A 14,613-nucleotide genomic window follows, 5' to 3' on the forward strand; every position below is an offset into this window, starting at 1 on the left:
TTTTCACAAAGCCTTTTTTTTTTTTGAGATAAAGCCTTTCAAAGTTTCATCATCATTTTCTCGAAATTCGCAATTTTTTGCAATATTATGAATTAATTTTAACCCTAATTCTTCGTAGCCCCTCGTAAAACTGAAACAAATTTTTAAAGCGTCAGTGTCAAAATTCATTCAGACCGACAGAATATTGCAAACAAAGCGCAGTTCGAAAAAATAATAAACTTCGAAAGACTTTATCTTGGAAACTATTGGGTCTACACAGACAATTCTAGTCTCATATTGTAACAAATTTAGTCTTCTTCAAAACCATCTTGAAAAAGTGCATAAAAACTAGCCCTTTAGGGTTATAATCGCAAAAATCTTAAAAAAACGGTTTTTTTCCATTTTTGACAAACTTGAATTATTCATTGGGCCAACATCATAAACAAGTCTGCTAAAAATCAGAAATACCGGATTTGACGCAAACTAACCTGTAGTTTCAGACAACAAGGTTACTGGATTACTAATGGTATCATTCAAGTCTTTCACGCACTAACACTGGAGCTAAAAAGTTTCACGAGATAAATCATAGACAACAAATTCACGTAGAGCTAAGTATCTTTGAGCTTTAGATAAAAGCTTAGCATTGCTTACAGAGATAACCTACTTGTGTTCTGAGATCATATAATGACACTATGTTGATTTTTCAATCATAAAAACAAGATATTTTAATTTAAAGAGTTAATATCCTTGCCAGAATGATTTCATTGTTTCTTATTACTTAATTGTGTTTTAAGAGCGTCAATGATACATTCTGAAGCTAGTTTTATATCACCCAACGGATATCACACGATATTTAGTCATATCATGTAGATATTGTACTGCCGATAATCGGAAAAAATATTGCAATCCAATCGATGGCCATTTGCTATAATCGATCTACTGTCATTAAATCTTTCGCTATTACAAATTCTTCTTTTGACAAAAACAGCTTAAAACTCTGCTATATTACAAAAAGAGCAATTATTTCCACTAATCTTTGTTTGTAATATAAAAAAGGCAGTAGTAAATTGAGGAAACCAATTACAATTTAGTATTTCGTCGTAATCTTTCGGGAAACAAAGAAACATTCATTTAGCCTCTTCTCGCTATTTCAATATTGCTAAAAATTGGAAGCAAAATTGGTTTGTCAAAAGAGAAATCAAATACGGATTTAGCCACCAAGCATATGGTAAGATCCTATTGGGCTTGTTTAACAGAAAGTTCAAGTATCAAATCACGTCAAAATCAACCAACAAAAAACACTCACATCTTACTGTTTGAAAATAAACGCGCATCAAAGCATTTTTCATTTGCTAAACAAGCCTACTTTGATTTCAACAATTGACACGTCGTGTAGCATGAGCTTAGCGCAAAAAGTCGTAAACAAAATTATTCTTAATGATAAAAAAATCACAAAATTATTATATAAATACATAATAAGCACTTAATTATTAATAATTTTACTATAAGATTAAAAAATAACTAAAATGAAAAAAAAATCTCTTAAGACTGATTCTAACTAGCTTATTATTCATTGCGTCGAATAATTTTAAATAATCAAAGTTCTTCATGTGTTTTAGTACAAATAATTTTAAAAAATATTGTCAATTCATAATTTTATTCAGTCAAATGTATTTGAATATATAAAAATCATCTTTTTCTACATATTATAAATCTCATTTTGTGCCAATTTTTAGTTGTTTCTTCAAAAAATAAAAATTTAAAAACAAAATCAAAAGCATAAAAAAAAACACCATAAAGATAAATATGAAAATTTGTATATTATGGATATAATCGAATATTATTATTTGTTTTGATACTTTTTTTCAACTAAAAAAAAAGCATACTAAATCTTTAATTGCAATTTTTATAAAAGGTTTACGCCAAACATAAGATTGAGATTTAGATGTTAAGTCATTTTCAAATATCAATTCATATTTCCGCACATCGTTGTTAATAGTATATTACACGCATGTGGTGCGGAATTTTAGGTTTTGTAATAATCTCACCTAAAAGAAGAATTTCTTATATTCGTACAATATACGCAATCGTTTTACTCCGGCGCTGAACCGGTTTTCACGGCCGAAAATACCTTAATTTTCGAATTCAGAAAAAAAAAAAAAAACGCCGAAAACCTTAGATCGTTTTCCTGGAGCTCAATCGGCCACGATAACCGGCTCAATGGCGGAAGTATTTCCATCAAAATGAAAGAATCCTTCAACTAGTAGCTGCGCCGAAGAAGCTGCAAATATAGTTTTTCATCATATTTAAGCCATTGTAATTCAGCACTTAATGCGCATACGTGTAATATAGTAAATTGATTTACGTAAGCGATCTAGTATTCTTACGTAGATGTGAAATCGGCACAATATAGCAGTGGCTGTATTTAGCCCATCAATTAACTCACCGTAGGTAGACAAGTGGGTTATCTCGTGACTTGACTCTTGGAATAGGTGCTCTAGTCTAAATAATATCCTACACAGCCTGTGAACATAAATAATGTGCTAAGTTTAAATGGAGCTTCGGCATCAACTGCTAATTAGGATATCAACAGTTGCGACAGAACAACTTGCTCTAACATTGTTTCAATAATTACCCAACGTTCCCAGTTAATATTCATTTAATAAATTCAGAAAATAATTTCAGGGTTTTTGAAGATAAGTCAAATAAAGACTCACAAAAATTTCATAAAAGCCTCTAATAAATAATTATTAAAGTAAATTAAGACTCACATAATATTGCACATTAAGGATAACGTTTCCAAAAAAAATTATAACAGCTATTATAAACCATTTGAGGTACCCAGGTTTCTCTCAGAAGCTGGCCCGGGTTTCTCTTCCATCCTGGTCTTGACTTCAGAAAACGAAAACTGCCATTAACATGTTGTAGACGCCAGAGAGAGGTCTGACACGAATACAAAATTTTAAAATAAAATAAAACTGAGACTCTTCCCCTTTATATTACCATTCGTCCTCATCATTCGTTGTCCTCGTTTTTGTGTCTCACGTAAGATTACTTTAGGTCACGTCATGTCAACTTTTCAATCTACGGATGCGTTCTGAAATAAATCTAGCTTTCTGACCAGTACTTAAATGCTGTCAGCTGATAATTTATTAATTCACGTGACTGTAGCAACCAATTGCTGGGTTAAATTTCAGGGAAAAGCTCCATCTCATTGAGTTTATTTAAAATCTAAATTATCAGTTTATCTGTATGTACGTTTCTTTATCGAATTCAAAGATATTTTTAGTTTACTGTTTATCCCATCGATTATTAATTTCTGTATTCGATACATGTCAAAGCACGCGCAATAGTCATTTTTTCCTATATTGCGCATATTTTGGCGTCAAGTTAAAATAATATCTAGTCTTTAATTTTGTTCACACTGTGTTAAATGGAACAACTATTAACCCTCTTTATATCAGTTTTATGCTTCGCGTAAACGAAGTAGGTATTTTTCGATGTTTCCTATATCCATAAGGATGTATAAGGATGTTCATACATATACCGTCTGTCAAATATTTTAACCGAAAATTTTTACTCAATCAATGACTTTTTCACAGAGAGATATGTGTGATATGCACAGTTTTTTTTTAAATATTTAAAACACACTTAATGCACTTTGCTGTACTAATCATGATAATTCGTAACCATTGAATATTGAGGTGCCTCGCGTTAAATATAATTAACCTATATCGCGCAACTAAATGAGATATTAGGTATTCAAAACAAATAAAAATATTTGATTTTATATTATTATTTTTTAAATGAAAATGTTTATAATTCTCAATTATATCAATATAAAAAAAAAATAAAACTGTTTTCAATTATTTATTAATATAGAAAATAATCTATATATAATAGAATTGAATATGTGTTTAAAAAATTTAAAATTGTTATGGGATATTTAATTTAAGAATCTTTTTTTTTATAAATTATATATTAATTATTATATCAACAACAGTCGCATCTGGAATGTGGCCATACAGATTAGTAAAATTATCATTTGTTTTTAATTTCAAAAGAAGAAAATCATATATACATAAAAGAAAAAAAATTAATATTTACATGTTGTGCTGTATTCAGTGTCAAAATAAAATTTAAGTGTCGAATGAAAATTTACTGTTTTTTACTTAAAACAATATCGAGTAACGATCCATATACATTTACTTGATTACCATACAAACGTTTCACATTTATATGCAACAATTTTTATTAACACGTATTTGAAATGCATTGACGTTAGAGTTATAAAACTAAAAAGTCAATGTTGAAATTTCATGTCTTTGTATAACGGTCACTATAAATTTTAAGCATGCGATATGCATGACGTATTAAAAAGCGGAAACAGCTTTAAAATCTTTCCGCTATAACGTATGTGCAGATTGACAATCAAGCAATGCTGCCAATACTTAACTGACAACATAACCAAATCTAAAAGTTTTTTGGCTTCCTTTTTTTACAAAATATTTAAGAAACTAAGCCAAATTTAAGTGTTGAGAAATGTTCTATTTTTGTATACCCTGCGTTTATGAAATATGCCAAGGTATATTAAGTTTAGTCCCAAGTTTGTAAAGATTAGAAATATTGATGCTACAAACAAAATTTTTGTGTAGGGGTTCATAAAATCAATCAAATACTCCATTTCCATCTGCTCGCCCGTGAGCCCCATAATGCGAATACGAAAATAGATATCGAGCTGATACACGCTATAAATTTTATAGTGTGTTCAGCACGTGAAAAGTATTTCAACAGTTAACTCAGTCAATTGTTTATTTTCACTTGTTTATTACTTTGAATGGCAAGTTTCTGAGATTCTTGTTTTGTCCGACAAAATACAAAAAATTAGGTTTTTTAACGATTAGATACTTATAAAAAGCTTTTATTTCGAAGCTATTCAGGAGAAATCTCAAAAAAACTCATTTACGACAAGTTTCTTTGAAATCGATTGAAGAAATTGCAATGGGATATCACTCCTTTTATAAGAATTTTGCCAATTATCTCCGAAACTCTCGAAAATAATTCGTCCAATCGTGGAAGGGATCCGATTTTTTTATTTTTTGGACCAAAATTTCTCTAATAAAGTATTTTAACCAAATTAGAAACCAAAATATCCTGATTTTTTACAATTTTATTTGAGAGAATCGAATTATTTAAAAAATTTTTTTTTTTTGAGATATTTCGTTCTAGCTACGAGTTATCCGACTTAATTACAAAATCTGCGATTGATTTTAAATCAATAAAATTATTTCAGAAGAGTCTCGACAATCGAGAGATTTCTTCCAGGATTAAGGGATCCAAGGTTTCGGACACAAACATTCTGAACCTGATGCCCTGCGGATTTCTACAGGTACAAATAACATGTATGGAGGTTTCATCATCCTCCATACAGGCCTTACAAGTGAGGTTATCAGTAATTCTCATGTTATGAAGGTGGTAATTAAATCGACAGTGTCCTGTCAAGAGTCCCACCACGATTCTCAACTGTGCTCTAGTAAGTTTCAAGCGAGCACAGTCAAATAATGACTGGTGTGCTTATACACTGGACCTAGGTGTGCTTATACACAGTTTAGTCTGTCGCAAGCCCGACGCAAAGATTCAGTTATGATTTCCATATTTACAAATTTCAGAAAGCTAAGCGAAATCATCAAAATAATTAAAATATTACTAAAATAATTGGCCAACATAAGGTAAATATTTTACATTTTATTGGATGTTCAATCCAGACATACAACTGTGGAAGCAATGCCGAAATACTTAAAATGCCCATAATCTTGAACCAAAGTTCCTAACATTATCCCTGAATATTTGTTTCTGTGATTCATTTGTAAGCTGTCGAATCTGTAGAAAAAAACTGTTTGGTACAATACGTAAAATGTATTTTTATCTTCAATAAGGTTTATTAAAATATTTGATAAAGTAATAAAACGAATCCTCATTAGTGATCATATATTCATTATAATTATGTCAAGTATTTAATTATAATAGACACTCTTTAGGCGCCAAGATTAATGATTCATTTAATTATAAACTCTATATTATTATACAGGAACACTAGTCAACAAATAAATACATAAACTCACCTAAATGAAAATATTTGATGAGGTACGTTTAGACTACAAAAATTACACCCACGACATGCTTTTTAATTTTTAAATATATTGTAGAAAATTTTAAAATGCAAATAAACTTGTTAAAAAAAACGTTGAATACGTCAAACGGGATTGATAAATAATTGTTTTAGGTAAATAGGCAACTTAGTAAACATTGAAGTATGTGCTATTGCAAAAAATAGCCAAGAGTATAAAGTTCTATTTCTTTTTGCCTATTTTAATAGCTTCCAAAAAATACTCGACGTAGTGTAAACTAAGCAAATATGATTTAAACAATATTTTTCATAAAAAGGTTGCGCTATGAACTTAACAATCTCCAAGCGAATTAACGAGAAAGACATCCGATAAGACTATAGAACTTTTTTATAGAACTTTTGTTATAGAACTTTTCCTGCCAAGAAACTTATAAGGTATCTACGGCACTTAAAATTTAATGCAAATGCCAATGATTTTTTTAAATCTAATTCATCCGACCCCTGCCATCCGAAGATCGGGACAAATATAAACTTGGTATGCTGAGTGTGTTCCCGTAATATGTAATGTAAATGGAGCAAGTATTTATGGTCTATATTTAATTTAAGTCTGTGAACCGATTTGTAACAAAAAACAAAACATGAGCATGCTCTTTTAGATTGGTTTGTTTACGTCATTAAATTATAGTTATACATAGACTAAGGTAGTTATACACATCTGAGGTAATTGCTTAGGTCAGCTAGGGGCATTTATGAATGAATTTATGAAAAGAATATAGGGACATTTATCAAAAAACATACATTGAATGTTAAATTTTCATATCACAAAATGTTTTGCATAAAACATCGTGATTTCACTGATCTTTTTCGCTTTATGACTCAAAAAAATACTTATCACGTATCACTTTACATTTTTCTTACGAATCTACAATGGATTAGACCTAAGCAATTACCTCAGTCGTTGACACGCTTAAAATCGTTTGACACTCAGTCTATGTAACTATAACGTCAATGTTAAATTAGCACGAACTAAACGGGGGTATTTATATTAAATTTTAATTTTGGCTTTACCTACATACTATATTTACGAAACTCTAATAACGATTCAACTAAGAAAAAATTTGAAAGATAGATATTGGTTTAATTTTATAGACGTATTTATACTGACTGCAGTTTTACAGGCTCTAGAGAAATTAAGGTAGTATTAATTTTATATAGACAACTTTATTTTGAAAACTTTTAATTCAACCCTCGGGAATTCAGCATAAACCGAAAATATATGTAAAATACATACGTTTTGTAGTAGGAGTTTTTTTTTTTTTTTTATTAAATTTGATTAATTAATTTTCAGTTTCGTAAATGATTTGCTTTAACTTATTTTACCACATTTTTATAGTTAAAAAATATTTATTTGAATATAAAATTCTTCGAAATAGGTAAATACAACAACAAAATATACAAGGTTATTATTCTTTAAATAATGTTTCAATTGAATCGGATCACCAATTATAAAATGAACAATGCTGAGAATTTGATTAAAATAAGGAATTGTTATAAAAATAACAGGAAATAAAGATGAAAACATCCAATTAAATAATTTTTTTACAATTACGTAGCTTTCGAATTAGATTTGACGAATAATAACAAATATACTTAAGTTTTAATAACTAATTAAATAATATACGCAATATTAATACGTATGTTTAAAATGTTTTTTTAAATTACTCAAATATTTAATGAATGAGACATTTTTAAGTAATAAAATTACAGTATATGAAATTAATAATGACAATAATGATAAATTTAAAAATCTGTAATTGTATATTCAGTACGTGTTAATGGTGAAGCCTTAAATAGAATTCAATGTAGTTACTATTTTTAATGAATTAAATTAATTTAATATTCAAAGACATACCACAGGTGCATAAATTATTGTTTATTATTCTATGATTACATGGTTTTGTTAAAAAAAAGTGACATTGAATGGTACACTGTGCTACCACCAAACGTCGCTTCATTAAGTATTTACAGTATAAATATTTCGATTTGACTATTTTGTTTTCATATTCATTCTATTCGTTAATAGCGATAGTGTTATGGCCATGTGTTTATATGTGTCTAAGTACGACTACCACCTCTCCAAATTTGATTAAGAGTCTTTGGTTTTTGAGATCTATTTCTAATATCTTGGGGTGGAGGTATGAATAAATACTCTAGATTTAAATGAAGAACATGAAATTTCATGAAAAATTCTAAAAGGATCCCGCATGATTAGATAGGAAATAGCTTTCTGGGAAACTTTTTCAAACCGTCCTCAAAATGTCCTAATAATGATATATCCTACAATACATCATCTATAAGACAACAGAACATAATATAACTATACACACACACCTTGGTAGCTTTGCTCGGCCGTAGCTCCAAAACTAACCGTTAAAATTGTTTGTGGTTGTGAGAGCTTTTGATCAGAACAATCAGAATAACATTTTGGGCGGGGTTAGAATTTTTCAGTTTAGAAGAATTTTGTAAATGACAAAAAACATATTGAAAAACAAATTGAGCAGAATGGAGAAGCGTCTTGAAGTAGACACAGGTTTCAAAAGTGGTTTGCGCACACCAGCGTTGTAAATTAGGTCTGAAATTTGTATCGATTAGAAATATTGATCACCGAAATAAATTTTGATATTTACAGAATATATACATCTAAAATCCCCCTCGCACGCAGTGCATCGTGTAAAAGTATTCCATGTTAAATTTTGTAAATATTAAGATTTTAATTTATTATAGCACAATTTCATTAAAAAATCCTTTTTAAGAAAATTGAATCGAATTGAATGTTAAAAGATAAGTACTATAATTCAATGATTACTAGATGTAACTAGAAGAAACAGGACTTTGTTTTTGACATCGATTACAATTCCTGATTCCTCAATTTCCAAATTGCATAGGTATGCCCGGGTTTGGATTAAGCATTTGAGAGGTCCTGGGCCCAAAATCATAGGGGTCTTCTTAAATGTTTTGTAGTCGTTAAGATAAAGATGAAAATGAGTCAAATAAATTAAGAAAGAATTCGATAAACTTACACTGATAGAAATTTTAATTTTAATATTAATAGTCTCAGCAGTTAAGCATCGCTTCCTCCCCATATTGATTATTTTATCTATTTTAATAATTTTTATTCAGTTGGAAATCTAAAACAAATTCAATTCCTTTTAAAAAATGTGATAATATTCAATATGAAATATTTTCAATTGTTTTGTTTCGAAAACTTGCAAAAAATTTCCAAAGAAAAAAAATATTTCACTCTTTTTATTTTGAACTTGTATTCTTTTAACGTTGAGTTACGGTTGTCATAGTCAATGAATTTGACTATAAAGTTAGTATGTTCGTAGATATGTGTCTGAATTGTATTGCTGATGAGTGATTAGTCTTAATTTTTTTTGTTTTTGTTTTTAAAATATTTATTTTATAAAAAATAACAACATTTTTAAGTTAAAATAATGTCGAAAAATAAAATATTACGATCTATGAATGACAGTTCTCGAGTTGAAGTTAAAAGTAAAGTGAGTAACTAAATGATTAATTCAATTGTTTTATAGGTTAATACACCATTTTTCTAAAAAATCAAATGTAAATTATAATGTTTGTTTCTTATTTATTTTTTAGTTGGATGCTGAATTTCGTCGATTTTCACTTATTCGTGATGAGCATGCTAAGTTTGAAGAATTTCGTTCACTTATTGAAAAATTACATTGGCTACAAGATACACAATTTTTAATATCGTATACAGATCCGAGAGATGGTGATTTATTACCAATTAATAACGATGATAATTTACGACGGGCGTTAATGAATGCAAGGCCTTTACTAAGAGTCATTATACAACGGAAAGGTAAAAATCATTATTATTATTACTGTTAGATCAACATGAATCCGATGTTCATTTTTAAGCTACATTTCTGTCGTACCGATTTTATTCACGAACAGTTTTCACGTATACATAATATAGAACTAAAACAATGCAACTGTATTCGTTTGATTTTGGTTCAATGAGCTCTTTAAGCAGTTCTTAATAATTTTTATTTCTTTTAAAAATAAATATTTAATGAAACAAATTGAAAGCTTAATTTATGGAGATATGTAGTTGTCAGTTATAAAGAAATTTCCAACAGGAACTGTTTGAAATAAAGACATTCAAGGATGCTGAAGGTAATCGGAAAAAATAGACCAAATTTTTTTTAGGCTCGGAGTATTGTTGTAATTACGAGTTTGTCGACTATAGAGAAGTTTGTTGGGTTCTGAAGATTTTAGTCCTTGCGTTCAAAAATGGTACACTATTACAGAAATTTTGTTCGGTCTATTTTTTCCTAAATCCACTTTAGGCTGTATCATTCGGAACTAAGATTTATTTTAGAATTGTAATGATGGCCAGCTGCGTTATAGTTAAATGGCAATGCTACTCGGGAATGTTGGAAAATTTTTTCTTAGGTTACATTAACTCATCGGTTTAGAGCTAAGGCAACAAATCATACACGGTAGACAAACTTCAAATCAATATTGAACATTAAAACATATCCATCGAAATTTTTGTATTAGAGTGATAAAAAGATAATTTCATTCATATACATCAGTCTGAATACCTCTGATATTAGTCAAATTTGGAAAAAATTAGTTGCAGGATCGGACCCGTTTTTTTGTGTAGGGCATAATATGTATAATTCAGGAAACAAACTTAAAACACCTGAATTTAGTGCGCCGGGGGTGAAAAGGGGTACATAATGGTTTGAGATTTATTGTAGTGGAAAATATAATTTTTTCGATATTTCAAACAGTTTGACGTTCTATCTAAAAAACAAGAATTATAGTGCTTAATGAAAAATCTGAAACATCAATTAGATTCAAGGCAATTTTTTATCTTGTATAAAGAAGCAGAATGTAAATTTGGTGCCTGACAGCTAGATATCTAAAATTTAAATTTAGAATGTTTCTTTATATTCAAGATAATTATCTAACGGAGTCTAACAGATAAATTACTCATGATATCATTCCGAAATCATCATGACAATGGCAATAATTGTCAAAAATGTAAATAAACAAAGCGTTCAGAATGAAATAGTGAGTATTCGGGAAGGCTCAGTGTTTGCACCGGCAAAAATTAATAAATAAAAGTGGCATGAAAAGACAGTGAACTAAAACACTACAGGACAACTATAATTGCTTTTATTAATGCAATTCGTAACTCTAGAATATTGAGTTGGTCAGCACTGATTTAATAGGGCTTTTCATTTTAAAAATGATTCTTTTTTGTTTCATACAGATGTCAATCAAGTAAAGATATATCTTGTACCTTCTATCTTTGGCGCGAGTCCTTACGAAAAAGCGCTGTTTGATAAAGATAAAATTTATTAGATTTTCTATACTTGAATAGTTGTTTGACAACTGTCCGAAACAAAAGCAAATCGATGAAAAAGCCTATTATGAACACACTAGTACGTTGTGTATACATTATCTTTTTCTTAGAACACATAATAATCTTTTCTTAGAACATATAATAATATAGTTGATTTATGAAATAGGGAAGTGAAAGAAACAAAACTGGTTCTTCCTTTTTCAACAACCATGATAATGTGATGATCATCGTGCCAATTATAAGTCCTTGTAGTCGCGAATAATGATAACGACTTTTGTGAATGTAAACTCGAATGCCAATGGATGTGTATAGTTTTTAGTGTAAAGTTATGGTTACCGTAATAGTTAACACAATTCTTTGTATTTAGGTGATAGTTTGGAAGAAATCAATGGATATGGAACATTAAGACCAAAAAATTTAATATCAAGTATATTAGGAACACCAGGAAAAGTAAAAAATTTAGCAATATCAAATCCACACGATTTTCGACAAGTATCCGCTATTATTGATGTAGATATTGTACCAGAAACATGTAGACGAGTGCGTTTATTAAAACATGGAAGTGATCGACCTTTAGGATTTTATATTAGAGATGGCACTAGTTTTCGAGTTAGTGGTAGTGGATTAGAACGTGTACCTGGCATATTTATATCACGATTAGTGCCTGGTGGCTTAGCGGAATCAACTGGTTTACTTGCAGTCAATGATGAAGTATTAGAAGTTAATGGAATTGAAGTTGCCGGCAAAACATTAGATCAAGTTACAGATATGATGGTTGCAAATAGTTCAAATTTAATAATTACTGTAAAACCTGCGAATGAACGGGGTACACTTGCAGCACCACGAAGAGGGTCATTTAGTCGAACATCACAATTATCTAGGTAATTAATGAACCGTATTTTTTAAATTGAGGGTCATATTTTAATAAAAAATTTTATCTATTAATTTAGACTTTCTTTAATAGCAGCGTACGTTATAGCTATGAATACAAATACAAAAAAAAGTTGCAATTGTAATGTGCACAAGGTACTTAAGTAGGGTCTGTAAACTATGCCACTGATATTTCCTTTCATGTAGTTTAGAATAAAATAAACAGTGATGTTTCAGCAGTGACTAAATTCAGAAATTAAGGCTAAAAAACATCGGAGTTGTCTCCGAATCCAACTACATGTCATCTTGTCACCAGCCTCCTAGCTAGTCGCTTTGGGTGTTTTTAACCTAATTAACTAATAGATTTAGTTACTGTTGTCGAAGCATTTTAACCTAATCATCTAAATACTTTCAAATACTTACAATATCAGCAAGAATAATTAAATTTGATTGTAATGCTCATCTAATTTGTCTTGAGAAATTTTCTTATGACGTTCTGCAGTCAATATTGTCGGCTCAAGCAATAAAATACATTACAATAAATTGCTCTGCAAAAAAGTGGCACACTTCCATTTTTGCCCGAAAATTCAAACAACTATATCTCATTCGAAGGGTAGTATTTTCTATTTTTCGAATTAGAAGCTCAAAAATGTCTACCATCATCTACCGCTTAACGTTGAGAGTTTGAAAAGAAAAAAAAATTACCTCTTAATTTTGTATGAATTTTTGCAAGGCGTATAAGTGGTGGAAAAAATAAATAAAATCACTTAAAGCTTGGTCATGTCTCTTTAATTTATACATCCTCGTACGAGGTTTTTTAATCAAGCTATTCATTTTCAAAGCGAAATTGACACTTCTTAAAATTCTTGTTTATTCTGAAATATGATCACACAGAACTACCTGTTATCATTCGAAAGATTAAAGTATCTTCTAACCTTACATTAAAGGATAAGTTTTTCATTGTTTTTATCATTGAAAAATAATAGAAGCAATGTTTAGCTATGCACTTTTTCTCTACGAAAAATTATCCAATTCCAATGATCCAGGGCTTTTTGAAGCCTGATTTTAGAAAAATAAAAAATTTGAACACATCCCCTTATCATATATCCAAACGTTAATAGAAAACAAATGCATACAGCAGTTGCAAGTAAATAATCTCTAATTTTCTTTAGCAGTGAAAAATTCGAACAAAAGGCTAGTACGAAGATGCGTAAACGTGCAATTTAAAAAGAAATTGAAAAGTTTTTTAGTTTGATTTTATTGCAAAAAAAAAAAAAAAAAAAAAAAAATCAGATATCACACCCAATCTAATTTTTAATTGATTCAAGGATGCTAAAAATAATATTTCCGTTAAAATATTGTAACCGAAAAATTTCCTGATTACAATATTTCCATTATTTTGTATATGGATGTAAAACAATCGTCTTTTGTCCTCTTAATTACTCCTGTTTATTCCTCCGGTGGATACACTTTATAGGAAAATCTAACTTTTGGTTTTTTTTAATAGAAAATATATCTCGACACATTATACACACTGAAATTAAACATCAACATTGTAGAATATTACTTAGGCCCCTATAGAGAAAAAGCTTGCAGCTAACATTCACTTTATCATGCTTATAAAACTTTGAATGGATTTGAAATCACCATTTTTTTTATATTCTAGTGGTTCTCAACAATCAGCAGAAACAACTGCACATGGATCAGACGATGCTGATGATAGATTTGATCAAGATGAAATTGTCGATCTCACAGGTGTAGTAACATTAGAAGAAACAGATGAATTAGCGGGAGGTGCTACATCAGGTACGACTTCTTCATCAATACAACATCAAACACCTGTGCTACATTTATAAAAAAAAATTTCTTCAGATTATTTTAGTAACGGCGTCAAAGACTTAAATATAAAAAAAAAAAAAAAAAAAAAAAACACTGTGCACGATTTTGAAATTATTGCATGAAAAATTTTTAGTAAGCGCAGTGTATATATAGATGGCAGTTAGATACTAAAAAATATTTTTTTTTTGTTTTTAAGAATTTTATACACGTTTATATTTTTTTAATCGAAATTTTTTCTTTCATTCTTAACCAAAAGTATTTATAACATTCCTCTTCAATTTTTTTATATCATTTTCTGCTAGTGGGAATAATTTACACGTCGATTTTGTTTGTTCTGTTTACGAAAAAAAAAAAAAAACAATTTAACCAAGGACCAAAAGAATATACTAAA

The 14,613-nt window shown here is 29.3% G+C and overlaps 1 protein-coding gene across 1 annotated transcript; it reads left to right on the forward strand.

Annotated features, from left to right (window-relative positions):
- Positions 1 to 9,551: 9,551 nt before the first annotated feature.
- Positions 9,552 to 14,403, forward strand: LOC123305362 (partitioning defective protein 6). Its single transcript, XM_044887058.1, has 4 exons — positions 9,552 to 9,666; positions 9,770 to 9,995; positions 11,881 to 12,394; positions 14,050 to 14,403. The coding sequence occupies exons 1-4, from the start codon at positions 9,604 to 9,606 to the stop codon at positions 14,237 to 14,239; spliced, it is 993 nt and encodes a 330-aa protein (XP_044742993.1). The 5' UTR covers positions 9,552 to 9,603; the 3' UTR covers positions 14,240 to 14,403.
- Positions 14,404 to 14,613: the final 210 nt, after the last annotated feature.

The sequence above is a fragment of the Chrysoperla carnea genome, chromosome 1 (genome assembly GCF_905475395.1).
Source record: "Chrysoperla carnea chromosome 1, inChrCarn1.1, whole genome shotgun sequence".
Lineage (NCBI taxonomy): Eukaryota > Metazoa > Arthropoda > Insecta > Neuroptera > Chrysopidae > Chrysoperla > Chrysoperla carnea.